General features: G+C 38.8%; 1 protein-coding gene across 1 annotated transcript in view; it reads right to left on the reverse strand.

Moving 5' to 3' along the window:
* Positions 1-4,194: 4,194 nt before the first annotated feature.
* LOC113144971 (complexin-2-like) overlaps positions 4,195-22,029 on the reverse strand; it is a 38,559-nt gene continuing 20,724 nt past the window's right edge. The window contains exons 3-4 of the mRNA XM_026331314.1: positions 10,458-10,633; positions 4,195-6,227 (exon numbers count right to left, since the gene is read on the reverse strand). Coding sequence (XP_026187099.1) covers positions 6,033-6,227; positions 10,458-10,633 — 371 coding nt within the window. The 3' untranslated portion in view covers positions 4,195-6,032. The remainder of the gene's footprint in view (positions 6,228-10,457; positions 10,634-22,029) is intronic.

Below are 22,029 nucleotides of genomic sequence, written 5' to 3' on the forward strand. Positions count from 1 at the left end.
TACATATTGCTCAGTATTTTCAAAGCCTGATGTGTTGGTGTGAGATTAGGTTAAAAATGGACACCAGGACGTTTGGTTTGTTACGCACTTATCTATAATGTACAGTCACTGAGGTTCTGTCTATGCTCTCATAATGAAAAATATCTTCATCTGCTCTAAAAATAATAAATAAATTCTACAAGATTATGACTGCACACTGGCTGGTGTATGGGGTGGAGAGCACTTAATTGACATTGACTGCAGCATGTCTACAGGACACCAATAGAGCCGCTGAGTGCTGCTCAGAGAGCACAGAGGCAGCTCTGCCTGAAAAGGCATGAATACTAATGGAATTGATTTATACCTGCCATCTCCCTGTTTCCTGCAGGGGAGACTTGTGGACTTTTATTACAAGCAGGAGCCAAATTCCTGTGTGTGCTCAGCAACCTGAAGTGGTGGAAAGGCAGCTACACTGTGAAACCTTCAGAGGCCCTGCAGTTCTCTTGCAATCGGAGCAGCTATTATGGAAGTCCACTGGAGAAATGGTAGGTACCCAAGAAAGCTGAAATTACAGGAGACAGCAGGACCATTATATTCTCATGACATAGCGAGATCATATGTGATGTAATCAGTTATTCTTATTTTGAGCTAAAACCAAATATTAGGCTTTACTTTTAAAAACCAGTCAAGAGTTTATGTCTAGTCTGAATATCTGGTTCCATAGCATGAAGTAGTGTCATTGTAAAGAGCCTTTGTACCAGTTCAGTTTACTCATCAAGGTGGATAAAACTCAGCATGTGAAGCACCGAATAATGCTTCTGTGTAAGATGTCCTCTAAAATACTAACAGACATTCAAAGAAAATAAACCCAGATAATCTCATCAGGGGTCTATAGTAGGCCCTGTGATGGACTGGGGACCTGTCCAGGGTGGACCCCTGCCTTTCACCCAAAGAGAGCTGGGGTAGGCTCCAGCAGATCCCTGGCACCCTGGTTAGGACTAAGGGGGTATAGATGATGGATGGGTTTATAGTATAAAGAAGTGGACTCTGAAAAGCATTTAAAGGACGAAAAATACCTTATAGAGTTGTTTTATAGGAAGTTAGGGTTAGGATCCAGTTTTAATTTTATGGACCAGGCACTAAAAGTCTGGATATCTTGGCCTCTGTGGCAATTTTGCTTTGAAAACCCTCTCTCACAAGTCATTGACCACAGTGCAATGTTGACTAAAACACTAAACAATACCAAACTGAATGTAAACAAATATCTTAAGTTGCGTGAGAGTAGGATGCGGTCACAGGGGTGTATCAAACTGACACTGGGTCTGTACAGTAGTTTTCCATGACCGTGCCTTTGTTTCAGTGTTTTTGGTTTTGACCTTTAATCAGACCTTAATCATACTGAAGATACTTTGCACATGAATTGAAAGTGTAATTATGGAAAGCTTATTCTGTTAGTTGGGTTAGTGTGGAATGATAAAAACCAAAATGACGAAGTGAAGTTTTCTTGGCCTGAGGAAACCGTCTTAAGGACTTGTTTATATTTGCTGCTGTAAACCAACCTGTGTAGGTAACGTCCAGAAATAGCCTAGATGGCAGAGTGAGAGATTTATGGCTTTCATTTGACCAAAGGCAGGAGAGTGCACTTAATAGTTAAACTCCCGACTATTACCTCTACAGCAGGTACCATGCTAAAAATAGGAACCTGTCTCTGGGATGGGGGTATTTGAGTGGAGGAACCGACAGACCATGAATCTCTCCACATCTGTTGTAACGGTGAGAAGGATTTTGTTTCCTCCTGTGATATACAAACCACACAGGCTTTTTGAAGCATGACCTACTGCATAATGCAAATGCAAAATATTTATGTATGTTCCAGCTGAACCACTAAATAAATGAATGTAGGCCTACTGCAGAATAGATCAACATGGCATAGTGTATAAGTGGAAGGTAAATATAGTAAATGACAGGTTTTGCACAGTATGTTGAAATACCTGCAACCTGTTAGAAATCATTGAAAATGCAAACAAACAATCTGACAAGCAATAAACCTGAAAATGTCAAAGCACGGTAATCAATTAATTAATTTTATTGTTGGGCTCTTGTGCTGGAGTTAAACCCCATTCATGAGTCACTGCCATCACCAATTCTTCTTTGGTGTTTCTGTGTTATTTTCTCAGTGGATTTGATTGATTTAAAAGTTTGCTGATACTGATGTCACAGACCCACTTACAACAAACAGAGTGCTATGAGAGAGATGCTATTGGCATTGCTTTGATGTTGCTGCTGTGTACTCCCTGTGACATGATCCTGAGTCACGTCTCTGTTTTTGAAAAACCCTCCGATCACAGTTGGAATGACACAGTGCATTCTGTTTATAGCCCTTTTAGCTTTTATTGAATGAATGTTGAAATTTCTTCTGAGAAAAAAATAATAAAATGTAAAAATGCACAACAGCCATGTTGAGATGAAAGACATAAACAGTAACATGTGATATACATTGAAGGTCTTTTGCAAATACTGTCTTAACCAATGCTATGCAATGGGTTATGACTGCAGGTCACGTCTCAGTCTCACAAATCAGGAATGAGCTTGCCTGCGGAACCAGAAATACACTGTATGTAAGTTTCCATATATATTTATGAGAATGTCGCTTTTAATTTTACACAGAGAAGGAGCAGCAGCCAAAGCCTGCCGCAGACCCGTTTGAATGCAGAAACACAAGACGATAAAAAATTATATGAAATCACTTTATTCTCAGAGTGTGCGGTGATTCCATTTTTGCAGGAAAGTTACAGACTGAGATATCTGTCTAAAATGTCATGCAGTGAGGTTAACAGGTGGAGCTTTGAAACACAGAGAGGACACGGAACAACTATATCAACAACCTTGCCTACGTCACACACCATAAGCATGCATAAACTTTGTCAACAAATAGGAAGATAGAGGGGGGGAGTGAGAGAAGGGGGGAGAAGGGTCAGAAGATTTTGCAGCACAAAAATGCACTAAATCAGCTGTTTTTTTTCTCAAAATACCAAACACCAAAGGACAGAAACAGGACCAGTTACAGACATTAAAGAAAAAGCTACTGCACCAGAATAAGCATCTTGTCGACACAAACGGAAAAAGACAGATGCAGGGAGAGAGAAACATCAGACAGTTACATTCAAGTCACATCAAAGGAGTAGTGGCATATGTTCAGGCAGTTTTATCATATTAATGGCTCTATAAGTGGCACAAACGAGTGACTTCAAACCAAAAAGGGTTTCTGACGTAGAATCTACTGGATGGCACAATATTGATTACGCATGACTTGGGCAGTTTGTTTGGGCAGTGGTCTATAAGCCATTTAGGGCGCAATCAATTTGTATTTACAAGATGGTGACACATGGGTTTATGATGCTGATGGCGGTTGAGATGTGAAGGGTGATCTGATTTCAGAGCACACCTGTTTGGAAAAGTAGCACGAAAGACTGCACAGACTGATGATGTCTTGCTGCTGCGAAAAGTCCTATACAGGGGCAGTAATTTTAGCTTTCGAGAATATTCATGGGCCAAAGGAGTGTCATTCATAAATAAAAAATTATGTAGGCTTGCTAGGCCCCTGGCAATTAAACTGTTCATTTGTTTTAGCACAGAAGGCTAATTAGATGCTAATAGAAGGCTAGTCATGGTTTAAACATTTCCTAAAACTTAAAGCTACAATACCTGAGAATTTAAAACTTGAATATGCAGTAACTGAATGGTAATGTAACCTCTTGTCTAGCTCTACTACTAACAGCACTGTTCTTTGGTTCGACTGGATAACTGCTCTGACAGTGGAGGCTGATGTACGGTCACAATACTTGGTTTCTAACTATCTGCTAACACACTGTTTGAACAGCTGGAAAAGGCAGGATACACGTACGTCAAATCACAGGAAGTTCAATAAATGTGCTGTACAGATGATTTCAATATATTCCACGTGATTACAGAGTTCACAAAGTGCTAATAAAAGATACTTTTCCCTTGTTTATGCCAAAGAAATGCACATGTTTTTATGTTTGGCTAGCTTGATAGTAACAGTGGCCACAGAAGTGGTTTAGAAAACCTCAGTTAAACTATAGTGCACATATGGACAGAATTTGTCACAAGATTTAACAAGATTTCACTGCTAATAGCATATTTACATTTTTCCTCTATAGTGTGTGTGTGTGTGTGTGTGGGTTTTTTTCAGTACATGGCTGCTAAAATAACTGCAATAACTTGGCCACGTCACACATCTTTGTGCATACTAAATTCACTCTAAGACCTACTTTTAGGTTATAACAACATCATTATTCATTGTGATGTACATGTGGACTAACAAGGCGAGGAGTTACCAGCAGAAGTCTGGTGGAATGTCGGAAACATCTGGAATGTTTTAACAAGATGATGCGAATGAAGGAGAAATTAAATGGCAAATAGAGAAAAAATAGATTTTATCCTCATATCACCCTTTTGTAAAGTTGTGCCATTATATTAAGCCACAGGACAGACTGGACTCTATAGAACAGCTGTATGGTGATGGAGCTTTAATGCAGGGCTCATGGTTTTTTAAAGAGTCGCTCATTGTTTCATTTCTCTGCATGTCTTCTTAATTCCTGTCTCTGAAAACCAGCAGTTTGATTTGTTTGGTTTGATTTCAAACACAAATGCTCATCATTTTGTGACGTGACTCAACATTAAGACATGAAACAAACTGTCCCACCTTCCCCCTTTTCTCTTTTTTAATTACGTGTGTGGGACCTAGAGAGGGCTTCACTGTTACTATGCAGACTCGTCTTTAACATCAACTAACACATTAAGGAGGAAGTTTAAACACACAACAATGAAGACTGTCTGTTATTGCTGATTTGGGATTTCACTCCCTTCAGTTAAACCAGTGGACACAGGACAACTTCATTTTAAACAATATATTGCACTATTGTCACTGTCTGTTCACAAATGGCGTGTTCACAACTATGTTGTGTTTGTGAATTTCTTTTTTACAAAAAAAGATGAAAATGTTAACACAAATCAAAAATAACTAGCCTGGTCAAACCTTTACACATCGTATGCAAAAGCAGAGTGAGGACATGAAACTGATTCTTCAAACCACAAACATGAACAGCAAGTAAATTTATAGTAAGAATTTCATCCAACTGCTTTGAGACAAACTTTATGTGTTGACAACATTAATCGATTTCCCATGGAAGAACATCTCAGACACAAAGTCCATTGTCGCCTACTAAAACTGGTGGACAAAATATCAAGTAAATCAAAACTGAAAACCAGTTATTGCCTCAAATAGGAACATGTCTCACCACAAACGAAATGGGGTCTTTATGTACTGTCCTTCACAAGTTTACTGCATGCTTAAAAAAGTAAACAAAATAAGAACATCAAATGATGAATTCCTTCAGTTTCTGATTTGCAAATGTTGTGTGGTGCTCATTTTACACATTCACGGTAAACTAATGAGAACAAGAGCGACACTTTATGGGGTGAATCCTCACAGCTGAGAACCAATAAAATTGTATTTATATACACTGTATGTATCAAATATTAGCAAGAACATAACAGGAAAATTTAATCAAATTTTGATATGATTTGGATAATTTCTTAAAAGTTAAAAATATGGCTTATACTCTTAGTCATCTTGTTAAATGTCATATTTCACTCGTATATAGTTCTGTTTATAACCCGAGGCTATTTACAAACAAAAAGGGCGACTGATGGGTGATAACTGGTCCTGGACATTTTGAAAACATGGTATCACTTTGACTTAAAGTGACTGGATCTGGGCAGGTGTTACATGCTTTTTAAAGTAGGGTCAGAATCACAGGTTACCCAGAAAGATGCTCTGTACATGACATTAAAAAGCATGAATCACCGTCACATATCATGCGGTGTAACTCAAAGGCAAAGTGATGGCACGTTGCTCAGTTCCAGGACACTTAGAGAGGTGGAGAAAGGTGTGAGTGCAGGTTTAGGCGGGGTGGGGTGGTACAGCATTAGTTAGATGATGTAGGAATCATATTCCACCCAAAACACTGTTACTTTTTGTTGAACATATCCATGAGCGGGGCCGGAATGAATTTCATAACTGTATCCACGATGCTCTCCTCTTCCTCCTCGTCGCCACAGCCGGCGGGCACTGCCTTTTTTGGACGGGTGAGGCTGCCCTCGGAGGCCTGCTCCATCGCAGCTGCCGCCTCGGCTTCCTTCTCCTCCTTCTTTTTGATGCCATACTTCGAAAGGGAGACAAAAGACAACCACGCATTTTTATTAAGCTGCAACAAAACACGATTTATTTCTCTTGAGCCTTTTTTGGGAATGTGCTTCAAATTTTCTGGAATGACATTAAAAACAGAAAGTTAATGTAGTTAATTTATTTAAAAAAACGATGTTATTCCTTTTAGGATGTTCACTGCATCAGGCAAATTCTATCCTTCCTAAAATCCTCAAAATTCTATTAAAAACTAGGGTATTATAAACTGAGTTGAACAGTATTTTTTACTAAATTGTGTTTTTAATTTTAATGTATTTTCAGTTATTTTTATTTAACATTTTTGCTTTTACTATTTGTATCAGACTGAGCACACAATGCATCATTATGACATTGGATTTTCTACCTGTTGTTCCTTTCTGTGAATAAGGCTTTAAAAAAATGCTCTAGAGCTTGAGATTAATGGAAACAAGTGTTAGTACTAGTGAGCTAATGTGGCTAAGGCCATGTAGCTTTAAAGCTGGGAAGTTAACAACTTTAAATAAGTAACTGGTTTTATATTTTGTCGACCAAAGGATCTGTAAGATTGTGGACTGGTGTTGTATATCAAATTCTGCTTGAGATATTAATGAACTTTACGATTTACGTTTAGCTAACACAAGCTTGTCGTGAGGATATTTTCATCTGAATCGCTTCGTCAGTGTGAGGGAAAGCTGCTATGGAATCTCAAATTTATCCTTCGCACCAGCATGACTCAACCTCTAGAAAAGGATGCTGTGGTTGGTTTTTGTCCACTATTTTTTGTTCAAAGGGTATATGCATGTTTGTTTCATTATATTTAGGTGTGAGTATTTCTACCATCAGAATAAGATACTCAGAGGACCACAGGGCTTGCTTATTCAAAGTAGTTTTTAGGTAAAAGTAAAGGTAAGCTAAGTGTAGTAAAACAGTTCAGAGCCCACTTTTTTCAGCTACAGTGAGCAGAAGGCCTTTTGCTAAGGTTAACAGGATTGAGCTGTCAGCTTCATATAAATGTAGAGCCAGGTGGGTATTTTTGGAGAGAGGCAGGCTAGCTATTTCCTGCTGCATAATGAACCCACAGACATGTTCGCATTAAATCTTATCATTTATCTCATAGAGTATGACGGATAAGTGCTGTTCTTTTTTTGCACAGTGCCTACTAAAAGTGCATTGAGCCCCATATCACTCTGCCTTGTTGTCTTTTCTCATGTCTGTCTGTCATGTCTAATTATGTCCCACTTTAACTTTGGTGTTCAGAAACTGTAAATTTCAGATATGAGGCATCATTTAAAATGTGATTTCCTATACACTAAATGATTTCTGCATTTTAGCTTCGAGGTGTGACCAACCTTTGTCCTCACTTGAAAAGTAAAGAGGAAGCTGAGTGCTCTCTGCTCTGCTGGAGAGACTTCCTCTGAACACAGTGATTGACTTGCTCTAAAGATAGAAATGTGTGAGGCAGGACATGAACATTTCATGCATTTGAGGTAAATTGGTTGAAAATGATTAGCACTCTGGCACAATAATTCAGATTTTTTCATATGCATCATTTTGCTTCAGGCTGCTCCCACATGAATTTCAGCCCAATGTACTGATGACCTGCATGAGCAGCTGTGACATGGATTAGATGCAGAGTTAGAACTGAACAGAAACGCAGGTTTTTGTTTGACCTTCTTTGATATTTTATGTACCAATTAAAGGCAGAGGCGCTCGGCAGGTGTACGGTACAATGCTAACAATTAGCTTACACAACCCAGGGCTCTCGCAGGCTTCTATTAAATCAAAGGTGTGTTTGGAGGATAAAGAGCACAAAATTGCAATTTAAAACATTAGAGAACAACAACCACTGGGAAATCAGTTTAATCACCACCTTGATTAAAACAGTCTTGTCCTCTGTTACTTCAAATTGGAAATACCTTTTGTATTTGCATGAGTGATTCAAAAATCCCTTTTCATGATGTGCCCATGCTCTGTGCCATATGATCACCATGATAACTGAACGAAGACCAAGAGATAAAGCTGAAAACAAATAAAAACTTGACCTATGATTTACATTGGGCAGACATATCAAGAGGAAAGAGGAATTTTCAATATTTCCCTGTGACTTTTGCTAGACTGAAGGTGTGTGAATGCCTAAACGCTATTTATTCCCCAGTACAACCAAGATACAGAAACGCCTACGGTCTCTTTGCAAAAACCCCCGCGGATAAACTCAAAATCTCATTATAATCTAAACTAATAAACCACTAATTCTGTGTGTCTGTTTAAACCCTGCATCCTTAATTGATAATCAATCTAAACAGGTGGAGAATGGATTTCAATAAGTCCATTCTCAAATTTGAAATCAGATCTCTGCATGAAACCTGTGGGTTTGTGTTCGTTGTTATCTAAAGTATGTTTTGTGCATGTGAAGTGCTATTTTGAGCAAAATCAATACAGTTGGACTGCATGGAAAAGGTTGCAGAGCACAGGGAGGTCAACGGGCTGAGTGATGGTTGATCTTGAGGCAGAGATGCAGAAAATGAGCTGAACTCCTCTGTGACCTCTTGCTGCTCTTCCAGACAGATGTTAATGTGATTCTGGTGCAATAAATATCTTAACAGGAGAACTGCTGGTGTACGTTTCCCCAGTGCAGATGTACATGGGGCACTGTGACTGTGTGTGTGGAGCAGCAAGGTTATTGAAAGGACAAAAAAGTCTAAACTGAAGCAGTGCAGACTATGGCTTTTCAGCCTTTGGGCTGTTCTTTATTGTCATGATGTTTATGGCTAACTACTATCACATGGATTCTTCTCTGCTGTTTAGTTGGTGAAGAAAATATATACTCAAACATAATCCATGCCATAGGACTATAGCAAAGCGCCATCATCTCGTCCATTTCCTGTCTGGTGTCTTTTATTTTGAAAGTATTTCCTGTTTCTAATGTGTCAGAACTGAGTTTTATGTGTTTTATTTTGACCCTGTAATCGTTTATCCCTTGTCCTTTGGTTTAGTTGCTGGTTTGTCTTGTTTATATTTGAAGTCTTATGTTTACAATTGTAAAATCTAGTCTGTGTTGCATGAGGAGAAACAACTGAAAGAAAAAATGTCATGATCCTGTTAGTCAAATGTAAATTTCCACAAAATTGGCGCATGATGGATAAAACAAAGTTGTCTGATTGGCATCAGAAGCACTTTTGCAGACAACCTGAGAAATAGAAACAAACATTGTAAGACAAGTATCTTTCTGACTTCACGACAGAAGAACAGCATTAGAGGGATATTTCCTCTGCATCTCCTTTAGCACCGTTGTTGGTTTTCTGTGTTCGCTGCATCTCAGTCTCCGTCTCACTCTGTCTGTAACAACGGCTTGCATCAGTTGAAGACAGTCACGCTTAGTCAGCCCCTCTCCACTCGCTATAATGAAACACTTTCCAAAGATATGCTGTCATATCGTACTCTCTGCCTCCTCTCTCCTCTCACTTCTCCTACTCTTTGTAAAATTGCTTCAAAACTAAACTAAGGAATTACTGGGGCTCAGTGGAGTGTAGAACCATCCCCAAACTCCAAAGACACTTACCGGGGTTACACATGGAGAAGTTTTAAACTCAGCTTAAAAGTTCTACAAGTGATATTCTGTGAAATATTAGCAAGAGTAATATTTCACTGCAAGCTACAGATACAGTGCTTTGACACCATCACTTTAATTACAGGTGAATTAAAATATTAAGCATGAATTCATCAAAGACAAGATGTACTAAAGGTAGAGATGTACTTGTTGGCAAGATAAAAACAGGAGTCAGTAAAGCTTTGAATTTTGTCTCTTAGCTAAACTGCATGTAGTGCACTTGTGTTTACGAATATGACAAGTCTGCAGTGGTTTAATGCAACTGCTTAAGAACATAATTTATTTCTTCTGAACCATCCAGGATTCCTGCAACATTGCCTCTTAAAAGGCATCTTGCTGTTTCCTTCATGTATTATCATATGTTTGTCAGTGCACAGAGCAGCAAAATGAAACACTGGGAGAAAGAATTTGATGCCCACTGGATTATACCTTGGATGAATAACCTTTTTATTTTTATTTTTTATTTATGCAGCACCAAACAAGTGGTGGTTTTGCCCAGTCAGCAGAACACTGGCCCCCAAACTTTTTATAAAAGGATTAAACTTTTGCCAACAAAGATGTTATTACATCTTTTTGTTAAATAAGAATAACAATATGAATAATAATTATTGAGGCATTTTTTACCTTATCCCTGATGCCCTGTCGGATATTTTCTCTCTCAGCCTCCATTCTTGCGTATTTAGCCTTCCTCTCCTCTTCCTGTTGCCTCAGTGCCTCTTGTCTTTCTTCCTCTTTTTTCTGAGCATCAGGATCCTTCTCCTCCTCCCCGCCAAGCATCTTGCCCATGTCTTTGGTGGCCCCTGCGCGAGAGAGAGACGTGAGAAATTAAACCAATGTCAAGCAGAAATCTTTTCGGGAGTGACACTGGCAATTCACAGTAATTGCACATAATGGATTTTAGCTATTTGACTGTTGCGAAGCATTTGATATGTGCAGTGGTACATCTAAAATTACTGAATACAGTAGACATTGCTTTGTATTTCAATTCCCTTTAATGCCAGTGAAAGAGCAGCATAATCTGGACCAACTGAACCAAAGGCAAAAGTGTCTGACAATAGAGGGAATAAAGCACCATGAAGAAGAGCGTGAGATAATAAATTATTAGCAATTCACTTGATTGCCTTTGTGCAGCTCACTTTGACCTGTGCCATCTCCAGCAGGAATTTACATCCTCATGCAAAGTGTCCACTTGGACTCCAGGTCAAGACCCAAGGACCAACGGCTTTTGAAAGGAACATATAAAGCAGACAATGGGCTCATTCTGATTTTTATCCATTGTTAGATATGTAAAACAAGATAAAAAGACATTTCTTATGTCATACATTTATTATAGCTTTACTCTTTAACTTTTGTGCTCCTCATTTGATCATTACTAATGCTAATGATCTTGAAAATTAGACATTTCATTGCACTCTGACTTTTACTCTGGGTCAAAGCATGAGTTCATATTTAAATGGGAATGTTAAGGTTTTATTTGATAAGACCTGGGTGTGATTAGTAAAACTATGGATTTGGAATTTTGATTAAAGGAAAATGCCAAAAAGTCATTTTAAGGATGTTCTTGATGCAGCCAGGGTTATTAGACAGTGGCAGAGCTGTGCCAGGCACTGAAATATAGTCCTATATTTTGTCTTAGCTGTATGGTGCATCTGCTGTGTATGGGTGTCCAACATAAAACTACTAAAAACCAATGCTGGTATTGTTAAAACTATAACAACTTGAAAGGCCATAGTTCAAATCAGGAAGCTGCACAGACCAATCTTCGATGGTGGCAGCCTGTGTGCTGAGCTTACCCCTTTACACAGGGCTTTGGCTGTGTGTTCACACTCCACAGACATTAGCACTTCTTTCCAGCTCAGTGGCTGGAAACAAGCCGGTGCTATAACAATGACCTGACGAACCCTGAACCCACAACTCTCTCTGCTCACTTTCACCTTACATGAAGGAAATTGATTTTAATGAGAACTGGACCTCCTGGACCACACCAGGAAAATTGGAAATACACATGGTTCTCTTCATCCCCCGAGGTCAATGCGCTTCCTGTTAGTGCCTGTCTGTGCCCGGGTCCGTGCTCAGTTGGTACTCTGAGCCTTGCAGGATCTCCAGAGGAAAAACTCAAAGACACAGCCATCTGCTTGAGTTGTGAAATTGATGAGACAGTGTTGACCTTGAGGTTCTTGGCTCCAGTCTGAACTTGCTGTGCTGATGGCCAACAGAAGCCCCAGCCCGTAATATGGAGCAGGATGACTGCTAATTAATAAATGACATTGGCATGTTAAGATTGCATTATGCTCATTACTGTAAGGCTGTAACACTTGTAAAATGATATGCATTATGTGGTTTAGTCAGGAATAAAATATCTTTGATTCATTTCTCAAAAGATTCAAACTTTGCATGACTAAGAAACATTTAGTTTTCAGTATTACTACCATGTTTTTATGCATTCATACAGCAGAATCCTGGAAAATTACCTTCTTCCTCTAACACGCCAAAAAATATATCTTAAAATTTTCTTCTGTGCTTTTGCTGCAGGATAAAGCAGAACTGCTGAATGGGACTGTAAACTCTGGCTTTGTTGACTGTAGCTTAAGAGTTCTCAAATCTTGTATGAGTAGCAGTCTTCACAGAAGCCAGGTAGACTGACGGTGAATATTCTTCACCTCAGGGATAATAAATTATTCTTTGGCCAGTTCTCCCCTTCTCATTAGTGTGATACTGACATTGAATTATCAAATCACAATATGGATATAATATAGTTTTTTTTCACCCATAGATTGACTGACATGATGGGTGAAGGTTTTGCCTCATTGTGCTTAATTTTGTGCAGATGATATCATAGTTTATTAAAATAGGATGTGTTTATCTTCCTTTGCCTTAGGAAGTAATATTTTTGAAATTGTCCAATATAAATTAGATTTAAATTCAGACAGATGCACTTATTGTCCCTGGGCTGCTGCTGCTGCTGATGATTATCTTTTTGCAGTTGCTACCACTTCATCTCTCATTTATGCACATTTTGCAGAGACTTTGCCAAACCTCCACATGACTAATCTTAATGCTCAGTGCTAATTAGCTTGTGATTGTGACAAAGTTTCTGTGTAGCTGCATAAGACAGTTATTCCCAAAAGCCTTGGCATCTTCAAATGCTGCCAGCTGTGGAGTCGGGGAGCAGTAAGCAAATCGAGAAAGCTCCAGAGAAAGAGCCTTTAGAGCCACAGCTACATTAGAACAGTGAAACATGATGTGTAATTAGAAAGTACAATGAATAATTCACCTCTCACCTCAGTTCTAGTGTTTGATAATTGTACAAGACAACTTATCCTAGGCATCTTGTGACCAAAGGTTAATTTTAAGGTCTTTAGGTGGTTTGTCATGTCAGACAAGGGGCAGTAAGTGGACCTTTGAGCTATTAACAAAAGTGTTTCATTTACCGTAGCTGTAGTTTTTTCTTCAAAAATCACTATGCATTCTGCCCATGATTCATGTAAAGAAAATCAATGAGATCAACCAAAGTGAACCTAGTAATCGTCCAACGGTTGGTGAGACGTCACTGAACTGCAAATGTCATTCTGCTGGCTGTCAGGCAGTCCATTCAGTAGCTGTTGGGACAAACATGTCAACCTGGTGGTGGCTCTACATGAATAATGAATTGGCTCTGAATAGAATATGTGTAAAAAAGGTTGATGGCGATCCATACAGCTGTTGAATTGTGTCAGTCTGGAGTGAACTCGGCGACACCCAGACGTTGCCATCACCTGACCTGATGTCTGCCCATACAGTGAATGAACCATGTGTTAAGTGACAATAGTACTAACCTAACGTGTATAGTGACATCAGCAATATGAGTGTGGAGCGCTGGCTATCTGTGCTAAATCATTACAGCTGGGGCCTGAGGGCTAATTTTAAAGTAGGAAAGATTCCACTGATTGGGAGGAAGGAGCTCGGAAATTGAAAAGGGATCAGAAGGTTTGCTACGGATGGATGATCGGGTCACATGGGACTGGGTCACATGAGATTTGGAGTGCATGTGAAAATGCGAGTTGTAGTATCTGCCTGTGTGTGTGACTGGATCTCTCAAGATGAGGACAACATGTACTGTTCTTAATTCCCATTACATGCATGTACTGTATGACGTGTGTTCATAGATCTGTGTTTGTGCACTTGTTTTGGTGCGCTGTTAGGGTAAGATCAAGTGCATGTCCCCCAGGTGCGTTAGGACTTCGAGTATTTCCACCTGTGTGTATCTGACTGTGTGCATGAGGAACAGTTTGATTGTTTCGGGCTGATGGATGGTGAGGCCACATGATAAGTGTTCTCCATGGAGCCCAGAGACACATAAAGAATGATGGGGGAGTGGAAAAAGGGTTGAAAATGAAGAGAGAAACTAAAACAAGGACAGATGTATAAAAGTAACTACGGAATGCAAGTGAGAAGATTATTTCAACTACAACACAGCAAATCAGAGACAGGAAAGCATAAGTAAAACAAAAGACAAGGACACAATAAAAGTGAAAAATCTGACAGATGAAAGAGCCGAGAATGAAACCAAGATTAGCAATAAAAGGAGAACATGGGGTATTTAGGAAAGAGACATGAGCTAAATAAAACAAAGGGCAGAAAACAAGGGCAGAGAGAGAGAGAGAATATTGATCAAATGATAATTGAGAAATTCATGTCTAAAACTGAGTGATGAGGCAGGAGGAGAAAAAAAGAAATGTATGTAGAGAAAGAGGGAAAAGAAATGGGTGCCGCTGCAGAGAAAGGTGATGGAGCAAGAGAAAGAAACAGCGGGATCAGCTGAAGGACTCAGTGTGCCTGCTCTCCCATCTGTCACCTGTCCTTAGCAGTCTCACTGCTGCTCACCAGCACGTTATGCTCCAACCCCCATGGCCACACGGCCATGCAGAGCCGCCACCGCCCTGGCCCAGGCAGCAAGACGGCCCCAGACCCAGTGGAAATACCACCTGAAGGAGCCTCAGCATAAAACAGAAAACAGGAGAGCACACTGAGAATATGAGCTGTCTTCTCTGGTCTTTCCATGAGTCACATCTCAACTCAAGCAGCTATGCCCTCAGGCCACAATACATCAGTGTGTTTTTTACTGTTTTACTTACTCTCACCTTCCCATCAAGCCAATGTACAGCCACAACAAGCTGTTTTCAGAGACGCACTTGACACCAACTGCCCCTCACCAAATGGCAGACGAGATCAGAGACGGTAAAAAAATGGCACGTTAAGCAGCTAATGACCTAAATATTGTCTTGAGTGTTAAAGACCAAAACTGAGAAAAGATGGTAGTCAGTGTTGGAATATTTCACATACAGGCTCAAAGAAGCACAGCTCCAATGGATGCTAGTGTTGCTTTACGTATGCGTGATGGAGACATCTTCTTACTTTTTCATATAATGAATGGCATTAAAACTGTATTTTATCAATATTTATTACGCATATTTGATTATTTGCAAAGCGTAAATGTTCCCTGGGAACATTATCAGTAAAGGTCGGTGTCAAAGTATGAGCATGGTCATGCCTTCTCCTGGACAGTGCAGCCAGCTTGATGTTTTTGGACCCCTTGTGCAGTTTTCTGGATTCACTTTTGACCCTGAGCCGACTGTGCTGCTTCTTGACAACTATTGACTCTATCAAGGAGACTGGTGTGGTTTTTGGAGCACAGCTGTCATTGGAGAGCTCTAACAGTTATTTCAGACTGAAAAGTCCCAGTCTCCTCCGAACTGCCCTTGAACAAGACACAGAACCTTTTCATTGCTTTTATACTCTCAGTGACTTGAAGGTGTTTCTGTGTTCTGTTTGTCTTGTGTTTTTTATTTGTATTGACTTTCGTTAGATCACTTCAGAAGATGATACATATCTGTGTTTTTACACACAACAGAACTCTTACCTTCAGTCAGATCAGATTTGTCACGTGTCTAAAAAAATGTCTAAAAGTGCATGTGGTTTCTGTCCAGATAAGACTTGAAATGAAAGTGTCTAACTTTTCTCAGAAATATCAGCACAAATTTGTGCTCACAGACCACGTTAATGGTTACAGTACTTAGAGTACGAGGCGTGTCCTACTGTGCAGTTTTTACTGATCAGCCCCTTTTTCACTCTAGGGAACCCTGACAATACAGTTTTATTACCTGGGGCTTGTTTATAGTAATTATGTTTCATTGTCTCATTAGGTTGGAGTATGTGCTTTCAGATTAGATTGGAATGTAATGATCTTTCTGGGGAAATTTGATGAGTTGTACTTTGCACTTTATTCTGGAAAATAAATGTATATTCTGCCACAAAGCCAGGACTTCACTTCAGCACTGCCCATCCACATACACACAAGCTTCTTAATGTGTGCCAACAGGGTGTTAATAAACACCATTAACCATCAAAGTAAAATGTGATTGCAAAATCCCAAAATAAATTCTAACCATCAAATCTTTCATCAAAACAAACACCAAGAGCCACAAAATGCAATAATTTCTTACCTGATGAAATAGAATCTGACCCTACAATCGCGCTCAACATGACGTTGATAAATGATTTAGTATTTCTGGTAGCTTCTTCAGGCTCTGGCTCTGCATTGGAGCATGTTCTAAAAACCCACAACACCTGGAGGTGGCACGTTTGTTTTCATACGAGAGGTAAAAGAAAATCAAGCCACAAAACTTTGTAAGCAAGTGCTCATGAGTCACTGTGCTTTGACGGCAGCATCTACCACTGTGACTTCACATTAAGGGAAAATGCTGGATCTGTTAATGGATCTTTATTGACATAATGAAGATTTGTGTGACATTGTGTATTCAGACATGATGGAGACTGTCCATTCACGTGTCATTTTCTCTTGAGCTCACAACATGTGGATTTGTCTGTACAGTTCAAAGGTCTACAACGAGCTAGTGACCCCCGATGGTGAATAACCGAAATAATCAGCCTGAAGAAACAAAACTCTGAGTATTTTTTAAACATTTTCAGCTAAGGTCATATCTGATGAAGCATTTTTACAATCTCACTTCAATCAGTCCAGTCACCGACATCATGTTAGTTCATTTTGCATACAAATATCCAAAACCTAATTATAACTGGCTTGTGCTGCTGCTGTTTGCGTTGTTTTACCAGGTTGGAGACCTGAAAGCAATTATGTCCAGGTCAGATGCCACAAAGATCTGTTAAACTCTTTGTGGCATCTGAGTAATTGCTTCTGATAATTGGCTTTGAGTATCAAAACACAAGTGACAAATAAAAATTAAATGACTGATCTAAACAACCAATTAGACAATTCTATACAAAGTTATTCAGGGTCTGTTTCAAAGATTAAAAAATAATAATTTTAGGACAGGGTTAATAGGATTGACTAATGGTATTAAGTGTAGTTTTCATATACACCCACTTAAAATATCTATAATAACATTTGCTAAAATATGTTATCCATCATTTTCTTTGGCAGGTGATTTTTGTACCACCTGAAAGTCTTCACTTTGTTTTCATGTTCTATTTATACATTTTCTACATACCTGCGCTGCGACTTCTAACACCACCATTTGAACATATCAAAGCCAATTAACAGGTTAACAGATTTCTGTCTTCTCTTTTCCTGCTATGCAATGAACATGAAAATCAGCTTGTCCTGCAGCTGTTGCAGAGAAGTTCTAATAACAGCTTGTATCTCATGATCTATCCACTTTAGGTAAACCTTTGTAGAATCTATTGAAAGATGTGAACTGACGTCTCTTTTCCTACATTCTTAAAAATCAAAATGCTGCAATAAACAAAAGTGACATATATATATATATATATATACACACACACACACATATATATATATATATATACACACACACACACACACACACACACATATATATATATATATATATATATATATATATGTGTGTGTGTGTATATATGTATAAATCAAAATGCTGCAATAAACAAAAGTGACGTGTATATATATATATATATACACACACACACATATATATATGTATATATATATGTGTGTGTGTGTGTGTATATATATATATATATATAATATATATACATATATACACACCACAGTAGTAGTTGTTCCCAGATGAGAGTCCTCAAGAAAAATTTAAGTTCTCCCACACACATTAACAGAAAAGGGTTTTGTATAATCAGGCATCTGGTAATGATGTTTAGTAGAATCCATCAGTCTTACACACAGAACATTTATTTCCCATATGACAACTAATGTGGCTCCTCTTCAGCTCTGGGATAAAATAAGCTAATGAGGCTGAACAACTTTTTGGACTGTGAGGTCGTCATTGGGTCTGTTGGGAACCTAGAGATAGAAGTCTACAGGAAACCCACACACACAGACCAATATCTTCTTTTTGACTCCCATCACCCACTGCAACACAAACTAGGACTCATCAGGACTTTACGCCACAGAGCAAACATCCCTACCTCCATGGAGGCCAAGAGAAAGGAGGTCACAAAATCTGTGGCTGCCCCAATGGGCCTTCAACAAGGCAACATCCACATCAGGCAGAAAAACAAGAGCCACAGCTGAGCCTCAAGATCCACAGAGGAAAACCCTGGTCATTCCCTATGTAGCAGGTGTTTCAGAGGCTTAAACGGATTTTTGGGAAACATCAAATACAAGTTCACTTCAAACCCACCAACACACTGAGGCAGAGACTGGTTCCCACTAAAGACCAGACACCAAAACAAAAGAGGAGTGTGAAGTGTGACCAACTCAGGAGTGTGGGTCTAAAGACTCTCACCTGATTTACATAGCTCACCTAATGAGCCTATGGGACTAGGGTGGAGTGAAACCCCTTCTATGGAGCTTTACTGGGCAATACACAACTGCTTCCTACTTTAAGTTCTTCAAGTGGTTTAACAACTTTTTACAATATGAACAAATTGTTTACTTTATTAACAAGGAATCAGGACACCACAAAAAGCCAGTCTGCAGTTAAAAACATCTAATGAACAACTGACTTTAGATCGATCATAAATGAATGTAAAATTGATTCTGATATTTGTTAGGAAAGGTAAACAAAGTCCACATGTGAGGAAAGTGGCCTTTAATTCTAATAATAATAACAATAATAATAAATTTTAGTTAAAAATCATTCAAAGGCTTTGCTAATAAGGTAGTTACTGAGGCCACATTTAAAAACATCGACAGGCTGTGGAGTCCGTAGATGGTCAAGGAGAGCATTCCACAAACTTGGAGCAGTTAAGCAGAAAGTCCGGTCTCCCATAGTGCGAAGCTTAGTCCTGGGGGGTTTAATAGACATGTTGATGGAGAATGGAGTGTACGTTTAGAGGTTTGTTGAGTAAGAAGTTCCTTGAGATATGATGGGGTGTTGCCATAAATGCACTGATGAGCAAGGAGAGAGAGACCTTATAAATGATCCTGAATGAAACAGGAAGCCAGAATGGGGGTGATGGGATTGTTTAAGCGTACCCTCATCAGGATCCTAGCAGCACTGTCCTGCATGAACTGCAATTTCTGTAGGCTTTTGCCAGGGATCCTGATGAGGAGCGCATTGCAGTAGTCCAGCCTGAAGGAGACAAAGGCTTTGACAAGCTTTTCCACGTCTGCAAGAGTGAGCATAGGATGAACAAATCACATAGGGATATTCCTAAAATGGAAAAAGGAAGTCTTGCAGTTGTTTGACATGAGCCTCAAAGGTGAGATGAGAGTCCATTCTAACACCCAAATCAATAACTGATTTTGAGAGTTGAATGTTTTGGCCAGAAAAGGTAATGCTGGAGATGGCAGTCTCCAGACAGATTTTAAGTCTCACGCTCCTCTGCAGCACAGAGATGCTGCTCCCACCTTCTGAAATAGGCATCAACATGAAAACCCCATGGAGGTAAGTTGGCTGAGATCCTCCTCGGCATGTGCTCCCAGCATTATGCATGCACATTGATCCTTAAGACCCAGGGCTCTGCTTCCCCCTCACCCCCCAGTTATGCTTTTAGCTCCAATTTCACTTCTTGCCTCAATGCTAATGTCAGTCTTCTGTGTCTCCTGATGGCTGTGGAGAGCCTCAGTGTGAATTAGCTCAACAGATCCATGGCTTTCCACTATGCATAATCATCCTCACCTCATTCTCCTCTTTGATCACGTGGGTTGAAATCTGATTCCAGTGATAACTAACACCCGTTACCAGATCGTACCAACCTCCACACCGTCACCCATGGCTTCGATTTGTGCAGCTTTGAAGAGATTTGACTGTGTGAAATATGAAAATGCAATTCATGGCAATTCCTCTCTCCACATGAGTGGCCATGCATCAACAATGAGTGTCTAAGCACAGAGCAGGACTGTGGAGCTCTGCACGGAATAGGCTGTAGTTTCAAAATATATATATATATATATATATATATATATATATTTATATTTATAAAATTAAGTTTCGATTCTCAAGCACATTTCATTCACATCCACATTTAAACATATAACAATTGATGTCACTAATGCAACTGCACTCCAAACCTGCACTCATTACCCTACTTTTTAAGGTTGAATTTAGGATGAATAAAAGGTTGAATAAAACTGAGAATGCAGGACCTGTACTTATAACTATACATATACATACATACATATATATATATATATATATATATATATATATATATATATATATATATATATATATATATATATATATATATATATATATATATATATATATATATATATATATATATATATATATATATATATATATGTATTACCTTGACATTGTGGTATTTAGTCTTTACATTTTGTTCCAATGCCTAAGTACACATGTCTCAAACTGAATTACAGTACATTCATCAGTCACAAGCGCAGAAATAAAATACTAAAAAAAGTATAATTTTTAATATATTTTAATATATATAGTATTTTAAATAATACTAATAAAAAAAATTCACATGAAAGTTAGTGTCAAGCTCCTAAACAAATAAAAGTTTGTAGAATTTGAAACTCAAAACAAGATCCAGTATATTTTGCTTATATTCACTTGTTATATCTCCTGTTTCATAAAGAGGCCAGGTGTCCTCATAGTTTATACATTCAGTGAGACTTTTGGGCACAAAAGAAATTTGAAAAGGCTCCACTTCAAAGCCAAACTAGCTTTCATGAACAACTCTTAACTGGCAGAGGAGATGAATAAAGATGCACTGAATATATGAGAATTAAAACATTTTTGGTCTTGTTGCTGAGCTACGAACTGTTTCACTTCTGACTTTGCTGTTTGTCATCATCCCATCTAGAAGCACAGTGACAGTTGGTAATGAAATACAGCAGAGTTGATTCATACTGTCAGTCAGAGCCTGCAGAATAATTGCAGCTTCTCTCTCTTTCCTCAGCTTGATAAAACCTCCCATTGAAATTATGTAATAAAACATTTCTGATCCTGTCATTAAGGCTGGCCATGTTCGTTCTCAGTCTTAGGCTCTATTAACCTCTATCTGTGCTGTATGACGTTGCTTCAGGATTTCATGAACAAACATTCAGAAAAGTCCAGGTCATTTCCAGGTTTTATGGTAAACTAACCAAAGTCAAACAATGCATTGTATATACTGGATTCAATCTGTCATATTAAGCTATTGCACAATGCAAATATAACAAACAAATGTCTTTTTATTTACAAAAAAGATGAGATTGTCATGAAATCAACTAAAAGTATTGATCGTTGTGTCAGTTATGTGATATTAAGTTATATCATATATTTTCAACTTTCCTCCAGAATGATGTGGTCCTGTGTGAGCAGAGAGTAGGCATAGAGAGGAAAGCAGGCAGGTGAACTTTTCACACCGCACATTTGGATTTCACTTTTCTGGGATGTGCTGCTTTATTAATCTTCGACGAAGGCAGGAATCTGCAAATATCATTTCAGAAATAGAAGGTGTGTAAGTCTATGAAATGTTTTAAATTAAAATGTCCAGCTTTGCCCGTAGAACACCTCTTGACCTTTGGTTTGACAACTGCTGCTGTGCAAGACTGAGCAAAATTTCCTTTGGTGTCTTTATCAGACATACAGGGTTTTCTGCAGCCTACTGTGGTGCCATGAGGCTGTGCACCACAGCTCCTTGACAAAATGTATGTTTATTAAAACTGCATGATTAGGTTTAGGAAAATGTCATGGTTTGGGTTATAACACTGGTCGAATAAAAAGCAGGAGGCCCTTTTGTGTCAGTATGTGACACAGAAGGTACCGGACACTGCGTC

This window comes from Mastacembelus armatus, chromosome 10 (genome assembly GCF_900324485.2).
Source record: "Mastacembelus armatus chromosome 10, fMasArm1.2, whole genome shotgun sequence".
Lineage (NCBI taxonomy): Eukaryota > Metazoa > Chordata > Actinopteri > Synbranchiformes > Mastacembelidae > Mastacembelus > Mastacembelus armatus.